The sequence below is a fragment of the Ornithodoros turicata genome, chromosome 8 (assembly GCF_037126465.1).
Source record: "Ornithodoros turicata isolate Travis chromosome 8, ASM3712646v1, whole genome shotgun sequence".
Classification (NCBI taxonomy): Eukaryota; Metazoa; Arthropoda; class Arachnida; order Ixodida; family Argasidae; genus Ornithodoros; species Ornithodoros turicata.
In genome coordinates, this window is record NC_088208.1 from 26,177,377 (window position 1) to 26,201,597 (window position 24,221).

Consider the following 24,221-nt stretch of genomic DNA (forward strand, 5'->3'; position numbering starts at 1 on the left):
TTCTAGGAGTTTGCACAACGTGCCAACCAACTGCGGAAAGCAGACCAACGCGTTTCCAAAATAAACTTTATTTCTTCCAAAAGAGCACAGAGCATGGACATAGGATGGCGGGCTGTACGTTCTCAATAGACACATAGAAGGGCAGCTGACATTATTTAAACGTGTTCCTTGTTTGTAGCACCCTCCTTACGCTGTGGAACTTTAGTCGTATTCAGGAAACATTTGCTTTTCTTTAAGAGGTCAAAGAATCATATGTACAAGGGAGGAATCGTTTGAACAACTCGCTGTATTAATATAATCCGCTATGGCAGAAGTCACAACCCATAGCCCTTATAGATTTGCAACAAGAGTAGTCTTCTTCATGCCATAAGCCATTGTCTGCTTCGAGGATGTGCTTGGTTAACCATACTAGGAGCACCATTGCTTTAACTCCAAAGTCTGCCATATAACTGTAATCCCTTTTAACGTTGCGCACACGCTCAAATGCCCAGACGTTATTAAACAGCGCATAAAAGCACTTACTGCATCAGCAGCAGCATCATTCCAGAAGTTTTCCACCATTGTATCTGGTGCAAGTGATGTGGAGTTGCTGGCTTCACACCAGTGAAGACAACCTCTCAATTTACTTTTTCTTTAAATCAATCAATCAATTAATCGATCAGCACTTATTGCTGCCCCGCTTTACTTCGCATTAATTAGAGACCCTTCCGGGAGGTAGTACCCAGGAATCCAGAGCCAAACTTTTTAGGATAAAACAGCGAACGTTTCGTCACGAGCAAATTCAAACAAATTTCGATTAAATTGAATCGAAATTAATATGGTTGTCAGTGGCGCCACCGGAAGGCGGAGCGTAACAAGGCAACAGCGTAGGGCTTGCGCGACGTCGCGAAACGGTGTGGGCCGTTCCGACTGTTTCCCGCAGTGTGAGGATTACCACATCCCTACCGAACTACAAGGGCTATATAGGATCAAGAGGGCGACGGGAGAGTTCTATTCGTTTCGTGACTAAGCTACGGGAATGTTCAAATAATTCACCCCAAAACAACTCAGGAAGAAAGTCAACGAGTCCACGCCAGGACTTGGTTGGCGTCAGCACGTTACTTTTTCCCCCGAGTTATTCAGGCGATGCCGGCTTATCTGATTATGTCCTCCTCGGATGAAGCTCGGCTCGGATAATTCTCGTTACTTGCAGGGGCTGTGAACCGCTTGAAACACTCATCTTGTTACCTGTAGGTGACAAAGCGGACGCCTTAGCTTGGAGGAGGAGGAGTGTCGTTGGGAGGAACCCGAGAGGTCTGCCTGCCTGATTAGGCGGCATGTTTCTCGGGAAGGGAAAGGTGATGGAGAGGAGGAGAGGGTGAAGTGGAAGACCGAGCGGAATCCGCTCGGGGGGAGGATAGCTGCGTCCATGGGCCGACTTCAGGGGAACTGTGCCGGCATACGCCTATTACACATCTGAGGGAAACCCAGGAAAAACCCCAGACGGCACAGCCGGCCCGCGGATTCGAACCGCGGACCTCCCAGTCTCCAAGCGCACGCGTTACCGCTGCGCCACCGGAGCTGGTCGCCTTAGCTTGGGCTCAGAACCCCGTCAGCATTTGAGGGAGACATACGTACTGCCAATAGAAAATGTTCATCCTACGCCTATCATTATGAGCATGTTTATTCCTTGAATAACGCAGGCAGTTAGGGAAAACTAACGTCTTTGTTTCATGTCGCTCAATGTATGCCCTGTCATGCTATTGTTTCCCAACAATATATAATGCCGGGGTGCCGTAGGGTGTTAGAAGGTCTAGGACAAGTAGGTAACACCCGTAGCGCCCAGCAAGCGTGCCGTTTCTATGCACAGTATACAAGGAACAGCGCACGAGGGATATGAAAGAGAAAAAAAAAAAGTGCCTCGATAATATCCTGGCGGCGAGAATAATTACGCGCACAGTATATAGCCGGCAAGGCAGGTCGACTTGAATTATAGCTGCCGTAAATTATGCGCCGGCGTCGAGCAACGGCGCGCGTGAAAAACACAAGAGACGCTGAGGACTTAGAAAGGCTCGTGTATGAAAACGTCGCGGGTTTTGCTAGATGACTGATGGCCGAGCTAAATAGTCTCCCACTTAGAAAGTTTACTTCACGTTCTATTGCTCGTATGGGTAACGTGTGGGACGACGAGAACATGGCGACAGATTTGGATGGGAATTTTGTTTCAGCACTGGATTCCTATTTGATTTGGTGTCATATGCGTACATCCTTTCCCTTATTGCCCAACGAATATTTTTTTCTCCTCTGGTGCGTATTTACTCTAAGAAAGAAAAAATAGAACATTTTAGTTGTTTTGGGGACTAGATGTAATGTCACAGCAATTAGTCCCGACTAAATGTCCGGAAGTTTAGGGTCTATTTGCAGCGCTGGGGGAGTAAATTTCAGGGCCAGGGGACTAAGATGAATAGTAATTGCGGTCTAGAAGCTGTGATTGCTCGCAAATTTATTCCATTGTTTCCATTGAGTGTGCGAGCGTGATCGACAGTGCTTGGAAATTGTGTGGACGACGTTCAGTATAGGTATAATTGGAATAGGCCATTGATGGTATAATTTCTCACGTTGACACCAAGCCACACTTACTCATGATTTTCAAAACGCTAGGCAATCCTGTCGCAGACTCTTAGAATCTCAGTCACAACTTACCTCGTGACATAATGCAAGGCAATGGTGCACCATTTACAAATACGATCCCTTTGAGCACTGGCTTACAAAACACATTATCCTCTCGAGACACTGAATAGGCGATTCTGTCAAGTTACATTTCGAAAGTTTATCCCACGTTTAGAAACCTTCTTTAATGATACCTTTAAGTGATTGTTACACGCTTTCCCTTCCACAACTCCTGCCCTTGAGCAAGGCCTGCTTATAATGCAGCCCGTTTGTCCAAGACTTGAAACACGATAACATTTTTTTTTTTTTTACAGGCCGTACAAAATCCATGGCATGAGACACGATGGAGCGACGATAGTCGAGGAAAAAATGTGTACGAAAGAAGAAATAACAACGTGGAAACGGGCCGATTTGCTCTGCGCTGGCAGTCAGAGCAGACAGACAGGGCAGCGGGCTGTCGGAGCAGTACGGCAGCCGTATATACTTCATCAAAATCAAGAGCCGTATGTTTACAGTGAGTCCGCAAGGTATTACGTAATGTCTTTGTATAAAATATATTATTGTATAGCTATTTACAAAAGTTCTTCGAAATCATTCCTCTCGTGTAGTGCACATTTCCAGGAATACAAGAACGTGTGATGCCGCAAAAAAAAAAAAAAAAAAAAAAAAGAAAAAAAAGAAAAAAGAAAGAAAAAAGAAAAATGACGGGGAGAGCGCACTTCTCGCACTTTCGTTCACCACTTACACACACGGTTGACAGCTGAAAAAGAAAAAAAAAAGTGTCATAAATGCGAACGCCGCCATCCCTCGTCACTCACAAATGTGTCTTTTGTTCTTGCGGTGCGGAATGTCTTCTTGAGAATCACGACCAGGTAATACGTGACGTCTCACAGCCTAAAACAGCTGTTCACTTTTTTTTGGCATTTGAATCGTCGATATACACTCATATTGGCGTTCCAACGCGCACTGCCACTTATCCGTGCCGCACGCGACCTGCGTGCCGCATAGAACTCTTTAAGAACACATCACGACTCCTTCTTGCAAAAGTCTTACGAATGGACAGTAGTGCTCCCGTGCCATGGCGGTTGTTCGGACGTCTTCTTCCCGAGGCTTTCGCCCCCAAGCTCTTGAGCCTGTTGTTAGCCATGAGAGAAGATCGTAGCTGAAGGTCTCTCCTGTTGTTCCTTCTTCGGTGACATTCTAAAGGGGGGCCTGTCTTGGGCCAGGGCGCGACAGGCGTTCCCTTAAGCGTGCCAGTTCTTTCAGCAGGGCGCACCTCGGACGCCGAACGTCGTCATGGTCATTGAACTTGTCGGGAGCACATCTGGATATCAGAAGTCCACCACCTTTTGCCTCCAGAACGCAGGTGTGTGAATGTTACCGATGTAGTCGGCGTGGTACGGTGGTTTTGTTGGTGATGTTTCGAGTACGGTCGGGTGCAGTTCTTCGCCTTCGGCGCAGTTGAAAGTCGTTAGCATTACGGAACCGTCACAACTTCTTGGCGACCTGAAAAGAACGATTTCATCATCAGCATCAGCATTCTTTTTTTTTTAAACAATAATCCTTCCACAATAATCCGTCCACAACGTCGCCTTAGCAGTGAAGTGCCTGAACGGCATTCAATCAACGAACAAGATTCTTAGTCACAGACTTAATTCAACAGTGATTTTTCTATATAGACGCAACACGTGCTGCTGACAACATACTTCTATGAAATATTACATTCGCTTGGTTGCTGCACGTAACAAGCAAGGATGATAATGATAAGATCAAGAAAGAAAATGGGGGGAGTCAGTCGCGACAAGGTCGGACTGGCTAGCCCCAGCAGGGGATTTTGAACCCCTTATATTATCGTTGAGGGAAAAGTCATGGAGAAGTCTCACCAGGTTATACGGCAAAAGGATAATTTCTTTTCCGATGTCTGGAAAATGTCCAGGGCCAGATTTCTCACAAGTGTGCAGTAAGCACAAAATGGTCGGCGAGACGAATATGCTTAGAGGTTGAGAGTAGCATGGTATAGCATTACGCGAACCAAACCGTACTGCGAAGTAAAACCCGAGACAAGGAGTACAGTCTCGGGTTTTACTTCGCAGTCATGCACCAGCTTGTCAGCATTATTTCGCTTTTGTGGACCAAACCATACTCTGGCGTAATAGTAGTGACAACGGACGTGCCGTACGTGTGCCACGCGAGAAAGGCATGCATCGATGAAGTATTGTCTCTGACCTGTTGGCTTTAGGATACGGTCTGAATAAACCTTTCGCGATGAATTGCGAAAGTAAAAGGGAAAGCAAGCCCGCGCCCGCCCACTTTTTAACACGCTAGAAGACGATGCCGTTCTACTAAGTTTCAAATTAATCCAGCTATCACCGTTTTCAAATTATTGAAGGTAACATAATCATACTTACGCCTTTCCATTCTGTACTACCTTGTCGCTGCCTGCAAGTGACATGAACAAACGTCACCATACTAAACAACAAGGACATTGGTTCGGATGCTGAAAAAGTGGCCTACACCTACTTGCCGTAGTGGCTTTTAGCCGTTTCTTGTTCCGACAACGGGCGATCAAGACGAGTATGCAAAGTAAGAAAAGCGCTGCAAACGCTACAGCTATCAGGATGACCACCAAAGAGTTACTTTGTTCGCAGCCACTCCATTCGCCACCTGAAAAAGACAGGACGTGCTATACCCTCTCATTTTCGCGGAATCAACAACAACAACAACAACAGATGAGGTGCGGCCCACTACCCCAAGGCCTCACCTCACGGAATCAATTCACATGAGAGCTTTAGGTAACCTTGAGCGTATCAATAGCTACGTTTACATGCACACGTAGGTCGACTGAACGTGTTAGTCGACTTTTCTCGCCCAGTCGACTTCTAATGGTTTACATGCGGGAGGCTGTGCCACTGGAAGCACGCCTTTTGCAGCAGAGTGCACGAAGAGTGCACGAAGTTTGTAAAACAAGAATTAAACAAAAGGAACTTGGAACTTGTCCCAATTTACTTTGACAAAGTTACATAAATAAAAGAACGAGTTCCTCAAGACGTTACTGGGGCTTAAAGCAACGAGTGATTTAAGTTAAAAGTTTCCGGGAAAAAGTAGCTTAGTTACAGTAACGCGTTACCCCCCACACTGGCTATCATGAACGGCAGAGCCATCTCATAGTAGGTTTACAGATTCCGTGATCACGACAACCTGGTAACGGGTGGAAGGACTTTCCCTCGATGAAAGTACTCCTACAAGGATTTCAGAAGGATTTTCCGGCAGTACTGCACGTAGCAGGTGTAAGTCATCTTCGATCGTGAATCTTTTACGAGATACGCCGCTCATTTATGAAACCTGTGGCCTCTCTTTGTTGACAGCTGCCGTTAAACTCGAAGAAAGAGTCGGTGAAGAGGAAAGCTTTATGAAACCGTGAGCGCCCTCCGATTCATTTTCCATAACGCTATCAGTCAATCAGCTATTGTGATAGCTGATTGACTGATAGCGATACGGAAAAGGAATCGGAGGGTGCTCACGGTTTTCTAATGGTGTCTTCAACTAGTCGCTTCCGATTGCTCTAGAGCACTCTGGAGCGACGTTTAATCTTCGACTCTTCGAAACAGAGCACTCTCACTGCATTCGACTGGTTCATTTGGAGCTCTTTCTTCCAACTTGGAGCGCTCTGAGTGCTCTCAGCAACGCCGTCGGGGAGCGGTTGCGAAATCTGGTTGGGTTCCGGTCACGTGACTGCGCCCGCTTCCTCTGAGTAGTGTTTTTGTTACGCCATGCTTGCCATGCTCTGCATTTTGCGCCGTCGCCGTTTCGACTACGAGGGAAACACAGGAAGTCACGTGAGTTAACATTCCTAGAGTCACTAAATAAGCTACGCTTCAGAGTATCGACATTGAGGCAAAGGGACGAGTAGGAGCCGCCATGTTGTTTCCGTTTGACCTCCAGCGCCATCCATGGAGCGCTCTTCGAAGTGTTGTCTTCTTCCACTGCAGAGCTTCAGCTTCATCTATTCCTACTGCCAAAGTAGAGGTGGGGCTGGAGGTCAAACGGAAACAAGATGGCGGCTCCAACTCGCTCCTTTTGCTTCAGTGTCGATACTCTAAACATTCCCTCTCCGCTCCTCTGCTCGAACTTGCCGCATTCGGCTTCTGCACGATTCCTCCGGCTTGGAGCCGGAGTGAGACGCGGTCTGACCCGCTCCAGCTCGGAGTATCGGGACGACCAGTCGAAGACATCATAAAACCCAGTTTCAGCTACCGGTCAACAGTACGCCCGTGAAACGTGAATCCCTACACGACTCAACCCGCTGCGCTTTGACTCGACCGTGGTCATAGGTATTCGATGTCCAGAAAAGGGGTGAGGGACGTCTGTGGTTCCTTAAAACTGTCTAATGAATAATATCCCAACGTTCATGATCGGATAGTATGGAACAGACCTTTTTACAAAAGCAAGCGCCACCTGTGGCGCGCAAAGGATTCTGGGAACTTTGAGCGCCACAGAGCATTACGAGACGGCCAGAGGCGGAAGTAGAAGAAGAACAACAATATTCCCAGTTTGCGCAGCAGCAGCGTCAGCTGGGGTAAACCATAACCGAAGCAGACGACGGAGCAGTGTCCTTCAAAGTTCCCATGCTGCTTTACGCATCTTTTTAGAATCGTCTATTCGGGAATTCTCCATTTCAACTGATCATCCGAAAAGAGAGACCAAACTCACCGTGGCGTACACCGTCCCAGTAGCGATCCGCGGCTTCAGCACGCAGTAGGACCGGCTGCGAACGACCGAGTTCGTTGAGGGCGTACATGACGAGCACGTAGTTGAGGCCCGGTGGCACGCCCTGTATCCAGAATATGGGCTTGTCGGATGTCAGGTTGGCGAGTAGGCGGTGACAGGAAATGTCGTGCACTTCCAGGTTGTACAGTTGCCGCAGTCCCCCCGCCTGGTCTTCGTGGCACTCGGCTAGAAAGGCGTCTTCCGTCTGGTTGCTGAGTGTGCAGTTGTACGGTGCCTTAGGCGGACCTATAGGCAATGAGACGAGTAGAAAATGATAGTTAGTCTATTAGTTGTGAAGAGTGATAAGAAAGTTACGAAAAATCGAAGTCAGGGGCGATGTGGGTTGTTGCGGGTACACCGACAAAGTGCTTCGACGAAATATCATTTTCCGCCGCTTTACGTACTGCCGAAGAAGGTTACGGTTCTTTCATTTCTAATCCCAATTCCAATTACGCTGGCGATGCCTGTGAGAACAAATTTGGTGTGGGGTTGATGATGGTGCGTGTTCTCTCTTTTCTTTTTTATTTTTTACTTCCAACAAATTCAGAAAGGAGAAGCTTCGTGGTGATGGCGAAGCCGAAAACTAGATGGATGTTGACTCTTCCCAGCAGGCGACTGCAGAGAGCCTAAAATAATGCGAGCCACTGCTCATATGTTGTGTGTATCCATATGCATGGATTGACTATCGCACAGATTTCGAATTGAACTGTATGAGAAAAAATATATGAAATTGAACGTGCCGCCAGACGAATTCTGCTATACTTCCCCGCCTGCACCCCCCATCCCAGCTTCCAAAAAAAAAAAAAAAAAAGGAAAGCAATGGAGTTACAACTCCCCGTACAACTTGTACATCTCTCCGAACTGCTGTAAGTTGGACGAAAAGACCGCACGGTGTTGTAATTACCCCGTATGTATTGATCCTGTACTTTACGAAGAAGAAGAAGAAGAAAATTGGGAGAAGTCGGAGTCATTGGTGTAGAAGGCAGCTTGTTCCTTTTTTCTTAGTGTATGCATACCCCCCTCCCCCATCTTAGGGTGTGCATGACCTGCTCTGCAACAAAAGTTTATGATGCGATTGGACCGTTGTGAACGACAAATACATCATCTCTCTCTCTCTCTCCCTCCCTCTCTTTGTTCCGTCAATAGTACGTAGGTATCTTCCGTCATTACCATTCCTAGTTGTCTCTTTCGAATTGCACGGCAGCAGGAAAGACAGCAGGAAAGAAAAAATAAATAAAGCATGTCTGATAGTCGTCCAGCAGGAGAAGTTGACGCACTCAATTTTCCGCCAAACTTTGGGACGACGAGATTAGTGGCACTTAATTAATCCTTTGCGTCTCCCGTCCGCCGGTGCCTTGCCTTCCCTAAGCGTACGCTCCTCTTGAATATTTATTAAAAGGTTTACCCTGGATGCTATCGGCAGGCGGCGAGAGGACGAGGGGGATGACGTGCTTTGAGTGCCAGCCAACATAAATAAACGGGCGTTGCATAACGGCTACTAGAAACATCGCAATCGCACTGTCGCCGAAAGAGTCTCTTCTTAGGCGTGACTGGCGTCTGAAGCGTCGTGATGAAGTTTCCGTCGTAGTGTTCCACGCTGCGAATTGCCGAAGTAGTTCACGCGTCACGGTCTGCTTTAATGTGGGACAGTCTGGAGATGTCGACTGATTTTGAGGTTAGAGCTGTGTTAGACTGCGAGTTACGTGCAGATGGAAAATTTAATCCAGCAGAGCATCATATTCTTTTCTTTTTGTTTACCTCCGTTTCACGCTTTTCTAAATAAGGCGTTATTTATTATTATTATTACGATTATGAAAGAAAACGACCGGCAGGTTCATGTCAGGTTTCGGCTTCACGGTGACATCAGCATGATCTACCACCCCTGCATCAAACAGGAAAAATGAAAAAAAAAAAAAAAAAGAACGAAACAAAACGAAAGCGACAACGACGTCACGTCAAGCGAAACATGGGGTTTTTCCTGGGTTTTCCTCTGACGCTTTCAGACATATGTCGGCACAGTTCCCTTAGAAGTCGGCCCAGGACGCACATTCCCCCACCTCTGTGAGGCCGACAACGGCGTGCGCTTTCGCCACCACCGTTGCACGCTTTTAGCTTAATAGTCGCCCCAAAAGTGTACCACTTATGGCAGAGGCTAAAGGAAAACACAAACAGAAGTTAAGCACAGTTGAAGAAAAAGTTCAAAAAACAAAACATGCAAGAATGACAAACTGAATTTTATCATAGCTACGACTCTCACGTGGCAAGATTTAGCTTAACCCAGTGCACCGTACCCAGTGGTGCGCGGGAAGAGCCACATGTAAGTACAGGAAACCGCCATTCAGTTGAATGGCCGTTGGGAGGTTCAACTGCCATTGACTTAATAATTGAATGATCCTTTAAATGATTCAGTACTTTCACACGTCGCACCTGTGCGACTTACGTGTTTCTACGTTACGTTACGTTTTTTCTTTCTTTCTATTTGTATTCCATTCTATTCTGCCATTGACTTCCAACTTATATCCTTACTCACCGACCGGAGTGATGCTGTATTCGCAGGGCGTCTTCTGCTGCCCGACCTTGTTTGCAGCCCAGCACAGGAGGATGCCGTAATCCGAGTTCTCCCGGGGTACATAGGAAGCGATACTTCTGGTCCCTTCCGTTATGAAAGTTTGAACGTCGTGACTCCGTTCAGGGCCGCGAAAGGACCACTGGAAGGTCACGTCTTCCGGATGCGAATCCACTTCACAGGTGACTTGAAGCATCTCGTGTGCAGCCGCTGGGTACACGGTACGTTGCTTCGCCGAACACACGGGGGAAACTATAAAGTGAGTGGTTTTGGTGTATTACTATTTATTTTACTATTATGTGTATAACGATAGGAATAGTCAGTACGCGATTGCTTCCTGCTGGTACACAACGTCGGCACGACATAGAAAATGTATTCCATCTCTTGGGTCACCGCAAAGCTATGTATAATTTTGTAGGATGTAAAACTACAAGCAATAGGCTGTGGTTGTTAAGGAAAACAACGCAGTTTACATTGCGGTCTAGACGTACGTGCAGTATACAGTACGTACTTCGTTCGGTCATGTTATGCACGTTTGGGCAACAAGTGAAATAAATATTCCATTCAGAAGGGAGCCGGGGAGTAATTATAGCTTCTAGTCCCCTGGATTGCCCCCCAAGTACACCCCATTTTAGTCCCCTTACCCTGTTAGTTTGCTCCTCCGTACTGCAGATTATCCTCAAACGTCGCATAGACAGTAGACTTCGCTCGAACATCCCCAAACTTGGTTGCGGCAAACCCAAAGGGACTAAAATTACTCCCCATTTTTAGTACCATTTAGTATATTCCAATTAGTAGAGTCCCATTTAGCTTGTCCGACAACGACCAACCAGCTGGGACTGTGCAGTACAGCCATGTTTCAGTGTACACAATAAGCGAGAAAAAAAATTACTACAGCAATAAAGGTCGCCAATAACATTCGTAATGCACTTTACCAACACATGGCCACGACCTACTAGATTATAACGGCCATGTCATAATCGGCAACCCCTATGAGGAGCCCGTCCGCACGATCCGCTATAGAGGGCGCTACTCATCGGCCCGCGAGATCTACATCATGATTGGACAATGGAAATTTGAATTTTGAACGCGCAGAAGCGGACGAACGACTACCGTAGCAGACGACAGCAACAGTTCCTATGAAAACGTGTAGAATGATGATGATAATCAACTTTAAAAAGTCGCATCTCTCGAGGAACATCCAGCGCTTCTACGAAAATGCTAAGGTAAGCTGAAGTACAGAGTATTGCAGAAATTGAGGAAGCAATAACCGGGCCGATGAGTAGCGCCACCGCTAGCTTCCAAACGCGGCGTTAGGAAGGAGTGTCTATGACATGGTCATTATAATCTAGTAGGTCGTGCACATGGCACGCAATTTCACAAAATGGATGCACGTACACTGCACCCTTAGCTTAACCTCGTTGCTGATGGACTGCCCCTCAGAGTTGATGGCGACGCAGGTGTACGTCCCAGAATGAGCCCGTTGAATGGCTTGAAAGACGATGGACTGGTTGCTAGTAATAACCTTAGAGGTGGGATCGGAATGGACTTCTTGATTGCCATCAAATCGCCAGATGACTTCCGTAACGCGGGGATTAGCGTCGATGCTGCACTCCAGGTAGACGTCTTGGCCCTCAAATATTTCGCTCAGACGGAGGCGCTTCCCAAGCTGTAGCGTCACTATGGGTTTGTCTGCAAAGTCATATTCAAACTGCCAGTTAATAGAGAGATTTAGAATAAAGTGCGTGAGATTAAGGAGACTAAGGAGATTAAGGCCTCTTTCAAGACGAATGTGGGCGCAGATGAAGTCGGACCATGACATGTACTAACCCCTAACTAACGTCTGGACGCCGCTTATAGCTACAGTTACTTCGCGGCGCTAACGCGGACTTCAAAAAACAAGTAGAAAAAACGCAGCGGCCTCATCCTCGTACATAGCTTATAAAATAAGGTTTTCATAACGCAGAGCACAACGCTTGCGTGCATCGCTCGCGGGGACGTTACGGCTAAAAACTGAGACATGCAAAAGAAAAAGAAATAAACAAATCCCGAAATATCCGCGTTTTTAACCATATGGCGTTGTGATTAGTAAACATTAATCGTGTCGTGAAACAAAACGGGTTTTGGTTCCGGCCGCTTGGAGACACCACACCCACGCGGATTGTCGCCGACCGCGAGAGCGACGCAAGGCAGTGTTGCTGGCTGACGCTATTTTCAAGAAATAGCGTGCGCACTCAAAACTCAAAGCGCGTTCCAGGGGGGTGTGTAGTGACGCGAGACGACGCTATTCCTTTAGGGATCCCAAGCGCTGGACTCCGCTATTACAAAACTCTCTAGTGTCACTGGAAACTGCGAAACTGCATTTGGGTTCGAGAGTTATAAGAGCGAAACAGTAGAACCAAAACGGAAGCCCTTCACTTGATCGTTCACACCAAGAGACCTACAAGCAGATATTGCTTGCTTGTATATATTGCTTGTATATTGCAGATATTGCTTCATTTTGCTCACATAACCTACATGACTCAAGATAATCAGATGTGACCACTTACAGTGTACGTCTAGGTTGTAGTACGCCTCTATAGAACTTCCAACAATTTTGGGATTTTCAGCGACGCATCGCAACCGTTTGCCATTGTCCTCCCGCGAAGGCGTGTAGGCTACGACGGAGAACATCCTGTTCCCGATGGGCATCATCTGGAAATAACGTAAACAATTAGCTGTAGAAGCGACAAATATGATCAGTTTTCCCTTCGTACGGGGGTTAACTACTTGCCTTGACATGCTCTGCAGCTATCTTGGCCTTTCCGCGCCACCAGGTAATCATGGGTAGGGGCCGTGAACCCGCAGCCTCGCACTCAATCTCTGCGGGCAACCCTGACGTAAGAGGCCGTTGTTTGGACCGCATTCGCACAGACGACGGCTTCACTGTAATGGCCAGGATCGGGTACATTTAGATCATGCACGTCCGCAACGTCATGTAGAAATGGACATGGGATGCACTAGCGCGATATCTCCCACAACGTTCCACCAATGTACAACTCGCGTCAACCTTAATAATAACGGTCGAAAAAAATGCAGTCTCATTTCCGAGCGCGATAGCAGCCACCCTTGGGGCACTGTGGGAATATTAAGTGAACAAAATCCTTGCGTTAAACTAACACAATCATTTTGTTCAATCAAGATTCCCTAATGGCCCCAAAGGTTGCTGTAATCGTGCTCGGAAACGAGACCAGTGGTTTTCCAGTGTTATTATTAAGGTTGACGGGAGCTGTACAGCTGTGACCTGTTTTGATGGCAAGATGGCAACTAATGTTTAATTTCCAGCTCAACAAGGGAAATATACATTGAGTGGGTGCATTTTTTAGTTAGGCGCGTCTCTTCTAAAAAATGAAATGAAAAATATCTCTTAAGACTTTACTAATCCAGTAGGACATTTTTTTTTATTGCAATACATGGACCCGCTTGACCAGTACTCATTGGAGTAGGTATACTCAATTAGGCTGCCCGCGTGCCATCTCTGGGTGAACGATGAAAGTCACGTGAGTCATGTGAAAGTCATGTGAGTCTTAAACGTTTCGTTCCTCATATTACGCAAACGCTACACTCTTAAAAATGAACTTCACCGCATAGCACGCTCCTAGCCAACCATAATCTCGAATGATATCGTTATCTGCCTTGATTTGTCGAAAACGGGAGGCGTACGCCTTTTTTGTGACACTTATGCTGTTCATAATTGTCACAGAAAGGCGTACGCCTCCCGTTTTCAACAAATCAGGGCAGATAACGATAGCATTTGAGATGATGGTTGGTTAGGAGCGTGCTATGCGGTGAAGTTCATTTTTAAGAGTGTACAGCTAAGCTGTTACGCGGACCCTACCTTAGTTTATTTCAAACTATTAAAGACCTGCCTTACTCGTGCGTTTTCCTTTCTTTCTCATATTTTTCAATTTCCTTGTAATGTAACCTAATCCAATCCTTTCCTTTTTCTAACTTCTTTTGAGATGTGCCAGCAATCTGTGCGAACAAAATGCCCCCCGATAAAATTACAAATGATAGTTTTCTTTTTGACGAAAACCATTAAGGAGAAGCCGAGACCGCAAAATCGCGTGCCCGCCGTTCGACCATCCAATCCGTTCCACTTAACGGGAGGAAGAGAAAACAGAGAAAGTCCATTTTTATATTTTTGTCATCGGGGGAACGTAAGGGTTGCCCAAATGGCCGCGGATAAGCGGACAATGCCATAAATAATCCCGTGACAATCACGCGTACCCGCTTCACCGGAAGATGTACTAGAATTTGGCATTAGTGAACCATGGCAACGGCCATAAACATGCAGCTTCCCTTATTTGTCCCTGTCTTTTTTTTTCTACTTACAGATCGTTATATGCGGGGACCAAAAGTCAATAAGATGTATAGTGGTACCGCCATAAACTTTTGGGTCAGAGTGTATCACGGCGACAATAATACCACTCTCTTTTCCTTACTTCTGCATTTTATCTTATTTCTTCTTCACATTCCAATTATTCTCCTTCAATCCCAAACGATTGCTGAGCGGTCAGGTCATGTCAGGTCAGGTCAGGTTAGATCACTGAGCTGTTAGGTTAGATCAGCTTTTAAGTGCTACGAAGGAGTAAGGTCCACCTTTCAACAACGACAAGCCGTCACCACCACCACCCAAGTCCAATTTATCGTCGAACTAGCTTCTCATTTTTTGTTCTATATAAACATCACCATCTCTCTTCCCCATGTGCGTTTTGTACTGGCATAGTATAATATAGAGAGTTATGCAGAGTATATATGTCTGCCATGATATCTTTTACGATACCGTGACTTATCGATATCGTTAATGACTTGAAGTACTTTGCGGTGCTCTTTCGTAAGCAAGTTCGAACAGATCATGCTCTGTTTCTTCGCACACTGTAATACCGCTGTTCTGACACGAAACACTCATAAAGGCAGTAAGTGTAAAGAATCGGTACACAACATACGGAGCTACATTGCAGGTCAACTACAAGCCTTCGCCATCAGACTGCTTAGTACAACAAATATTCCTGGACTTTGCCGCAATCCAGCGCTGGACTGTTCGATCGCTTACGTCTTTACTAGCAGACGCACTACACTAGCAGGCCTATTGCACCAACTCTGAGTCGATGCCCTGCTACATTTGCATACGTATTATGCAAACTCCTCAAATCATAACAGTCCACATGAACTGGGGTCCCGCTGCGTAAGCGGAGATGCACCCCGATGAATGACATCATCATTCATAACTTAATTGTTATTACTGGTTCATCAACAAGTCCAGGTCAACATCGAACCAGCCTCGTGTATTGTGGGCGTCTTGAGCTTGAACACTGAAAACTGCGACAGGGATCGTGCTCCATAATTGGCGAACCTGAGCGATGGGCGAAAATCCACAAGCTAGTAGCGTGCTGGCCATGTCACGTCGAGACTGGGAGGCACACGGGTTCGAATCGCGGTGGCGGCTCTGCTGTCTGGTTTTTTTCTTGGGTTTTCCTCAGACGCTGTCAGACATATGTCGGCACAGTTCCCTTAGAAGTCGGCCCAGGACGCACCTTCCCCCTAGAGCGTTAGTCGTGACGTTGCCTACCTCTGTGAGGCCGACAACGGCGAGCTTTTTCACCACCACCACCACCACCACCACCACCACCACTACCACCACCAGCTAGCTTGCATCAATGCCATCTTATGGGAAACCAGGATTTTGCCTCCGTAATTTTTTCCAGCGCCTTCATGCTACATGATGCATCATGTAATCCTGCTGACGATAAAACTGTAGACATTGTTACGTATGAACTATCGAGACCCTGGGCTCGTGCATCGAAAGCCTTAGCACCATCGACGACGAATAACTGGGCTAACAAAAAAAGAGCTCGCGCGTGTGTTCGTGGTCTTTGGTCGCTTCTTCCTTGACCGTCCCGGTCTTGCCTAGTCCGCTGGGCCATTTCTCTGCTATTGATATCTTTTATTCTTTTCGCTCTTGACGGACGTGTCCTTGCGTATTCCTCGCCTCGGCTGCTACGCTACCACAGGAAACCTCGACGAGGTTCGCTACAACATCGCAACAGCATTATCGCAACATCGGCTACAGCAAGTAGCCGTACAGAGGGACAGTGAAAGCTCCTGCGGCTATGTCCCGTATGCCATTTGCCTTAGCCTTCTTATTTTATTACGTGGACGGTGCGCAGTCTTACATAGAAGAGAAACCGTATGCTGTCAAAGCGAAGAGGCAACGGAAGCCTCACCGGGAAGAAGGAAGCCTTGCCAATGACTTGCCGTAGAAGGAGGCTATGCGCACAGATCCAATATGCATCGTCTCTCTGGGACGTCACCAAGAATGGAGATGCGGCGCATTTTTGTTGTTGTTGTCGTTGTCGACTCATGCCCAAACCATCTCAGACAGTAAAAAGCTAAACCAATAAGGCTAACGCAGTAAAGGGCAAGCAGTCGCATGCGAAAAATAGTGATAATTCGTGGCTTTACGTCATACATGTGATACGTCATACGTGTAATAAGGATACAGACCAAGGAAAAGATGGGACAAGATGCATTGCCACACAACTATTAGACCCTTCGGGGACTAAATGCATCGAAGTTTGTGCGAAATTTAGGGGGACTACTTGCAGTGCTCGGGAGTAAATTTCAGGGTTATGCGATTAAAATGGGGAGTATCAGCAATTTAGGAGAATAAAATCTGCAATTGCCCCTCACGTTACTTATTTTTAGAGTGTCAAACTATGATAAATGATGACAATGAGAGGCTTAAAATGGCCAATATTGCGGCATACATCATGACGCCATTTATGTATTCGCGTGTTTCCTTGCCTAAGGCAATTACTTTGAAACTCCGTCAATTAAAACTCAGTTATTTTGCTCACCTGGATGATTCAGCTTAGAGGAACACTGAGGAGACCTCCGATATTTTTTTTTTCGTTTTTCGGTGCAGAGTGTTCTACAACGAATAAAATGAGTTCCTTCGAAAGAACGATAAGCGTAGGTGACCTACAGAGCGAGTGCTCCGTTCCGCACACCTTTGAAGAATCATTTTCCCAGTTGAAAAGAGCTCATCGCAGAACGAGAGGACGTCGTGACTTATGCTACTCTCCTCACGTCACGTGACTAGTGACGTACAGCTGCACACCTCAAGCATGTATAAGTGGCGCATGAGCTGCGAAAAAAAAAAAAAAAAGAAACAAAGAAACAAGGCACGGAGCTTTCACCACGTCACGAGAGCATCGTGTTGGCCGTCTGCGGCTGCTTTCTGAGACTGGTATTTTGAATTTATTTTGATTTATTTTTTTGCGAATTCGATTGCGCAGCCATAACGCACCGCAGAGCGAAAATATTTTGCACTGTGACTCCTGCAGGACAGCTTGACAGACGAGGCAGGATTTCGAACGATGTAAAATGTCACCTCATATCCCTCCCTGAATGTCGCGTAATTTTTGAGTCGCGCATAATTTCGTTCGTACATGTCTTGCACGTATCATTAGCAATGTTTCATCGTGTACCAATATACGCGTACAACCCACTATGTTCCTTGCTGTTTCGGTATTTCGTTCGAAGCGAAGCAAGCTATGCCTCACAAGGTTTGCTAAGGGGCAGAGGTATATGTTAGCGTCTTGTTGTTTAGCATTTGGTTTATTCTAACTAAGAGTTGCTGAACTAATACGACGACATTGCATACGGCTAGGGAGCAGTCAGGGGACTAAAGTTGGGACTAAGTGTCACAGCATGTCCTATACAACCGTCTGAGCCTGTTAGACCAAAGATTTCGGCGTTCTGAGTTGACCTCCTATGCTTCACCGTAAGGCTCCTACAACCTCAAACTCTACTAACGCTACGCTACTCCAAATCGCTTCGAGAAAGTAAACACGCAGGTAGGTTGGTACGTGTGTATGAGGAGGAGAGAAAGATAGCTATTCACCATGTTTTGATAATAGTTGGATCGCTTACGTTAGTCTAATGAGTAGTTGCGAAACGTTAATCCAGTTGTTTACGGCCATCTTCACTTGTTCATCCATTCTTCCTTTATCGTTTACGTCATCACGGCAATTTATAGCTACATTAGGAGCAACAACAACCATTAGGAGTTACGTAAACGTGAAGAATTTTAGTACATGTGCAGGTAGCCTATCCAGCAGACTGCTATTTCCTGATCGTACATGGATACATGTCGACAGTGAAACTGGTTAGCGTATAGCGACGGACGTGCAGAGAAAAATACCTCGCAAGTAGCTGTTGCGAAAGACAATACCACTTTAGTATGTAGGAAATAGGAAGTACAGAGAGAGCCTGTCCCAAATAATTGTTCGTTCATAATAGATCGGACGTCTGATGAATGTCTGCAGAGGCCCTATTCTTGTTCTCAATTATTCAACTCCGAGCTATCGATCCTTAGGTTTTCCTGCAACTCGTGGCTTCTCCCCTGTGAACGCCAAGCGGGTTATGCTGTCTGTGTACTGGATGCATCTTTGAGCGCAGGATCATCATACGGACCACTAGCACCGGGTTGACCAACTAACTTTTTTGTTATTCTCTTCAGCATTATTAAATTAACCGATAATGCTCCGATCCGTGTGGTGCGAAAAAGGTCAGTGCTGCCTAATGAAGTGTTTGTATTCCTTGTTGGTTAGGGAGTTTTACCGCGTCCAATTCCTCCGACTGACTCGCGCGATTTGTGGAAAGCGTGCGTCGTACGCGCACTTGTGACAATTAATATAAGTGCATAAGTGTCACAAAAAGGCGTAGACCTCCGGTTTGCAATCACGGACTTCTTGTTTCTTTGACCGGGCTCCAACGAAAGTTCGCGAAAAAAAAAAAAAGAAGAATCGCGCGTGACTATTTACGTGCGTGCATCTATTGTAGCGCCCTCCCGCGTGCTGTGAACGAACGAACGAATAAATAAACATAAATAGATCCCCCCCCCCCCCCTCTTGGCTCGGCGTCCTTGCGGAATGCAAGAACGGACTTTATTCGCTGTTTCACTCGGGCACGAGTGCGTCAGCAAAGCGACAAATCTGTCCATTGTTCTTGAAGCTCTGAACGGCGAAAAGTGGTTGTTTGTGTTTGCCGTCCGAGTGTCGAGGATTACTTCTGGACAGTTTCTTAATTGGCAGCTTTCGAATGACGGCGTGCGTAGAGTCAGTCGCTCTCGTCAGCGCATCAGGTAGCGAAATCACCACGATTCCCGAACATGTAGACCTGTGGCTGTGGTAGACATGAGCAGACAGCCTCAGCGGACTCGTGGCTCCCAATAGGGGAGGGGAGACACTTTCTGTTGTGAGAGGGCCAGGGGGGACGACTCTGATCGAGCCTCAATACAAGGTAGAGGAGGCCGCGATAGATATAACCTCAATGACCTAAATTGGTCAGTGTGGGACTCCTTGAGCCCCCAAAGGTTGTCCTGGTTTGATCATTATAGTCGGATATGCCGGAATTACCGGATATAAATATTTTTTTTTAATTCCGTGTTAGCGCCGCGAAGCAACTGTGGCTATGAGCGGCGTACAGACGTGGACAGATGGAGAGAGGACAGCAGGAAGGAGTGGGGAACAGGGGGATTAGTATGCGTCCTGGGCCGACTTCAGGGGGAACTGTGCCGACATTCGTCTGGAAAGTCTTCGGAAAACCCAGGGAAAACCTCAGACAGCACAGCCGGTGACAGGATTCGAACCCGTGTCACCTCCCAGTCTCGGCGTGGAAAGCGATCATCCTAACCGCTATGCCACGGGAGCTGGTCCGGATATAAATACAGGTAGCGAGCAGCAAAGAGAGAAGAAACGGTTCAAACTGAAAACTGAGGGAACAGAAATATCTTGTCAGACCCTCGGTGGTTGGGCTGGAGAGGTGTAATGGTCACCGAGCCCCGCTACGTCGACGGCTAAAAGAGAACATGTCGGCTTTCTGCTTTGATGAGGAGACATCGGTTTGAAATACTTAAATAATCGACTGGAGAAAGTAGATTATAGGTTTTTAAGTTATGACAAGGAAAGAAAGTACTTAAAAAAAAACTTAAAGAATACCCTGCCATTCTCTCTGGGAGATAGCCTTTGCGCCTGTTCATATAGCTAGTGAATGATTTCAGGAAAGATGAATCGACTTAAACTTGCTAATTAATGATGGGTAATGGCGGTGGGGCAGGTTCTCAGGTGCAGTATATTTTGATAGAGGAAAGATCTCGGAATTGAAAGAGCAGTAAATGGCAAGGAAAGTAGGCCAATCCGCGACGCTACTAAATATGGCAATGAGGTCTAGTGAATAAGGAAATACAGAAGTACAGTCCGGTCCACGAAAGAGCTTAGAATTGAGCTGGTACTTAAAAGAAATTTAGTTTCGCTACAGAAAGAAGGCTCTTACTGAACGATCCGGAAGACGTCTTGAAGATTTGAACACTGAACAAGATATGGAGAAACTATCGAGAATGGAAACGAGAGGAACTGTGACAGGAGGTCATAGCTAAAAGTGCACGAGTCAAGAGATGTCAAGAGATTTTCAATTTTAATGGTCGTGTATTCGAGTTTATAGGAGGCTTTAAGTTTTCAGTTTTACCTTTTAAAAAAAAATGACCATAATACGCGAAGGAGGAAAATGAACGCTGCCGGTTTTCCTGAGCACGTTACGTTGGCTAAGGCCCCGCTGGACAGTGTTCTTTTTTTTTTTTGTTCTTCCTTCCTTTCTCCTACGATACATTGCGTGCGACGGGGGGATGGGCGATGGGTTGTCACTTCCTTCTGCTCTCTGTTTCCTATCATTTATTTTATCCTTCAGTGTATAGTATTTTATTGTAAATAAATTAAAAAATAAGCAGAGAGCGCGCATCAAAGGAAAAAACCTATGGGCTTTACCATAACAAGGCCCAAAGACGCCTGAGGAGCTGCGGAAACAGCTCCAGGACTTACCTCGTTGTCTCTTCTTGAATATGCGAGCTCAGTTTGGGAAGTTGTTTGGGACCCATTCACATAAACTAACATCTCGCAACTTGAACGCATTTAGAGACTGGCTCTTCGCTTCGTATTTAACAAGTATCGCCTCACGGACTCAGTCTCACCTGTTTATGCATTGGCTCATATCGATTCCCTCGAATCACGTCGTAAATACGACTGCCTTGTAGAGGAAGTGGTGTCCCTCTATTTGAGTACTGACCGACGGTGATGGAATATCCCAGCGGGCAGATGATCGTGGCCTCACGCTAGGATGGCGCCAGTATAGAACTGACGAGCCAGCGCAGTAGCGCGTGGCAGCAGGGCACATCGTCGTCATCATCGGTGACCACCACAGCCTTAACTATTCGTACCAAATTATGAGTGGTGAATTCCGCATTGACAGCTCCAGGTACATCTCTTACAATGAAAACTGGTTCGTTTGTCCACCGGCGTAGTCATACACCATACTCCCCACGGTGTCGGGCAAATTGTCCTGCAAAGGGAGAACGCCCTTCCGTAGCTTCCCGCGCTGTTTCTCTTTCAAAGACTCCTTTAACCGGCAGAACAAGCTACAGTAGTAACCTGCATTAACTGTTTCACCCTCCTGGAGATCACCAGACATCGAAATACCTTCCTTGTACCGGAAAGCCGTGGTCATGACCTTTCCCTTTTCCACTGATCGTTCAGTCTTGAATTTCTTCGGCATCGGAGAACCTGACTGTCGCCATTCCATGGATTGTTGTTTTGACTCAGGATCGTAATGCTCAAGAAACGTGCCTAGAACGTGTCGCTAGAACGTTCAAAATACTGCAAAATCAACTTGGAGGCATCCACTCGCTGTTGTTTCTCATCGGCATTCAAAGATTTCGGCACCCACTTGGCTGACAGCCTCCAGATACCCAACTCTACTTCAATTAGAAACCCAATGCGTTCTATGGATATGGATAGATTCGCAGATCTGACAAAACGAGGTCATGGGCACGATCTACACTTTCGGGTGTTGACACCGTGGGGGGCCTACCTGGTCTTACGGCCGTCCTCGGTGCCAAAATCCCCATGCTGAAAGTTGGCACACCACTTCTTCGCGGTTGAGTGTGATTGGTATTCTCCACATAATGTTTGCATCATGCACCCATAGATTTCCGTGGGTGTTTTCTTCTGCATGAGCAACAACTTCGTGCCAGCCCGAAGTTCAAACTTTGAAAATTTTACGCTTCCAGTAGACATGGTTGTGTTGATAGAACCTGAGCAAAAATGAACGCTTCGAGTTCCAAACCTACACACCCACCCAGAGCTTTCCCGCTCGGTGCTACTTGGCCCCGCTGAGCAACTGCGTTACTATGGTTCCTTCGAGCCACTGGACCCTTGAGCACTCTGTGATATCTCCTTGATGCCTGCCTGCACATCGACTAGTGCAGGAGTTCGTATACAGGGTGTCCCGGGTAAACGCGAACATATTTTTTAAAAATATATGTATCACTTTTTCCGAGATGAGATCAATTGCAATAGTTCATATGCTGAAGGGCACTCCTTAGGAGGGCATTAGCAAACTCCTAAGGCAATGTTTTCATTAACTTTTTAATTATAAAAGCTACGAAGTTGTGCCAATAAGAACATCGGGTCCCTTCGGTTACCTGATACCGGAGCCGTTTTCAGAACAAAAATCCGTTCGATAGATCGTCTGCAAAAAAAAAAAAAAAAAAAAAAAACTCGTGAAATTACACAATTTTATTTATTTTGTTCGTCGCGCATCTTCGGAGACGCGTCTTTCCTTCACCCTCAATGTAAGAGGGTGAAAGAGCACACTATCGCCTCTTGCGTCCTGGAAAAAGGTTAAAAGAAAACAGGAAATGCCACCCAAGATAAGGGCATTTCCGATAGAGTCACCCGATACATTTGTTTTTGTTTTGTTGCCGCAAGTTAAAGCTCATCTTCGACGTATGAGGCTGCACTGTGCTCCTTCACCCTCTCAAGCTGGAGGTGAAAGAAAGACGCGTCTCCGAAGATGCGCAATGAACAAAATAAAGAAAAAAAATGGTGTTCCTTCACGAATTTTTTGCGGCCGATCTGTGGAACGGATTTTTGCTCTGCAAACGGCTCCGGTATCAGGTAACCGAAGGGACCAGATGTTCTCATTGGCACAACTTCGTAGCTTTTATAATTAAAAAGTTAATTATTGAAAGTTAATTAAGCAATTGCCTTAGGAGTTTGCTGGCGCTCTCCTAAGGAGTGCCCTTCAGCATATGCTATATATTGCAATTGATTTCATCTCTGAAAAAAGTGATATATATATATTTAAAAAAAATATGTTCGCATTTAGCTGGGACACCCTGTACAATGGGTCGGGCCGAAAGCTTCTCAGCTTGCCCTCATATTTGCTCCGTACGATTTTGTTTGTTAGCGCCGCGAAGCAACTGTAGCTATGGGCGGCGTACAGATGTGGACAGATGGAGAGAGGATAGAAGGAGGGAGTGGGGGACACGGGAGTTAGTATGCGTCCTGGGCCGACTTCAAGGGGGGAACTGTGCCGGAAAACCCAGGGGAAACCTCAGACAGCACAGCCGGTGCGGGGATTCGAACCCGCGTAGCCTCCCAGTCTCTGCGTGGCAGCTGGCCAATATATATACACACACACACACACACACACATATATATATATATATATATATATATATATATATGTATGTATATATACATATATATACATATATATATATGAACCCCATTCACCAAGTATAGTATATATATATATAGATACTCATGGAACGATGCGACAGCAGCAGACGACACGTGTTTCGCCGTGTTTGCGGTTCGTCAGCTCTGGGTAGCTGCGCATCGTTCCGAATTGGCAAACCAGGGGTCGCTCAGCGAGCGGTATACACCTGGGAGGGTGACTGAGCACTCCTCAGTGCCACAGTGCAAGGCAGTGAATTATAATGAGGGGAAAAAAGCTTTGCTTTTACTTGCTTTTTTCTCATTATATATATATATATATATATATATATATATATTCAATGCTATTAGTTCTGCTCTAACTATCTTGCTTGTTACGTGCTTCCCTTACCCTCTGATGTTGTATCCTGATGCATATTCTGCTCAAAATGTCATCTCCTTTCAGTGTTTCTCATTCGTAATATTTATTTTGCTCTTTCTTCGGCGGTGGACCATTTGTCAGACCTAAAAGTTGTTAGTGACCACTTTATCGAATATAAATTCATTATTGTTATTATTGTCTGTGATTCGTTATCATCGTGAACAAAAAAGAAAAAAAGTAATCAAAGCCACAGCTTTTG

The 24,221-nt window shown here is 46.1% G+C and overlaps 1 protein-coding gene and 1 long non-coding RNA gene across 3 annotated transcripts in view; one reads left to right on the top strand and one right to left on the bottom strand.

Annotated features, from left to right (window-relative positions):
* LOC135366790 (uncharacterized) overlaps positions 1-24,221 on the top strand; it is a 304,126-nt gene that overhangs the window by 97,589 nt on the left and 182,316 nt on the right. Inside the window, exons 2-3 of the long non-coding RNA XR_010414286.1 lie at positions 2,964-3,176; positions 9,973-10,241. This is a non-coding gene — a long non-coding RNA (uncharacterized LOC135366790). The remainder of the gene's footprint in view (positions 1-2,963; positions 3,177-9,972; positions 10,242-24,221) is intronic.
* LOC135366788 (hemicentin-2-like) overlaps positions 83-24,221 on the bottom strand; it is a 150,940-nt gene continuing 126,801 nt past the window's right edge. Inside the window, exons 5-12 of one of the 2 annotated variants that reach the window (XM_064599701.1) lie at positions 12,756-12,907; positions 12,532-12,676; positions 11,381-11,674; positions 9,947-10,234; positions 7,360-7,662; positions 5,170-5,313; positions 5,058-5,088; positions 83-4,155 (exon numbers count right to left, since the gene is read on the bottom strand). In XM_064599701.1, the coding sequence (XP_064455771.1) occupies positions 3,981-4,155; positions 5,058-5,088; positions 5,170-5,313; positions 7,360-7,662; positions 9,947-10,234; positions 11,381-11,674; positions 12,532-12,676; positions 12,756-12,907 (1,532 nt within the window). In that variant the 3' untranslated portion in view covers positions 83-3,980. The remainder of the gene's footprint in view (positions 4,156-5,057; positions 5,089-5,169; positions 5,314-7,359; positions 7,663-9,946; positions 10,235-11,380; positions 11,675-12,531; positions 12,677-12,755; positions 12,908-24,221) is intronic. The other variant, XM_064599702.1, reaches the window with a different exon arrangement.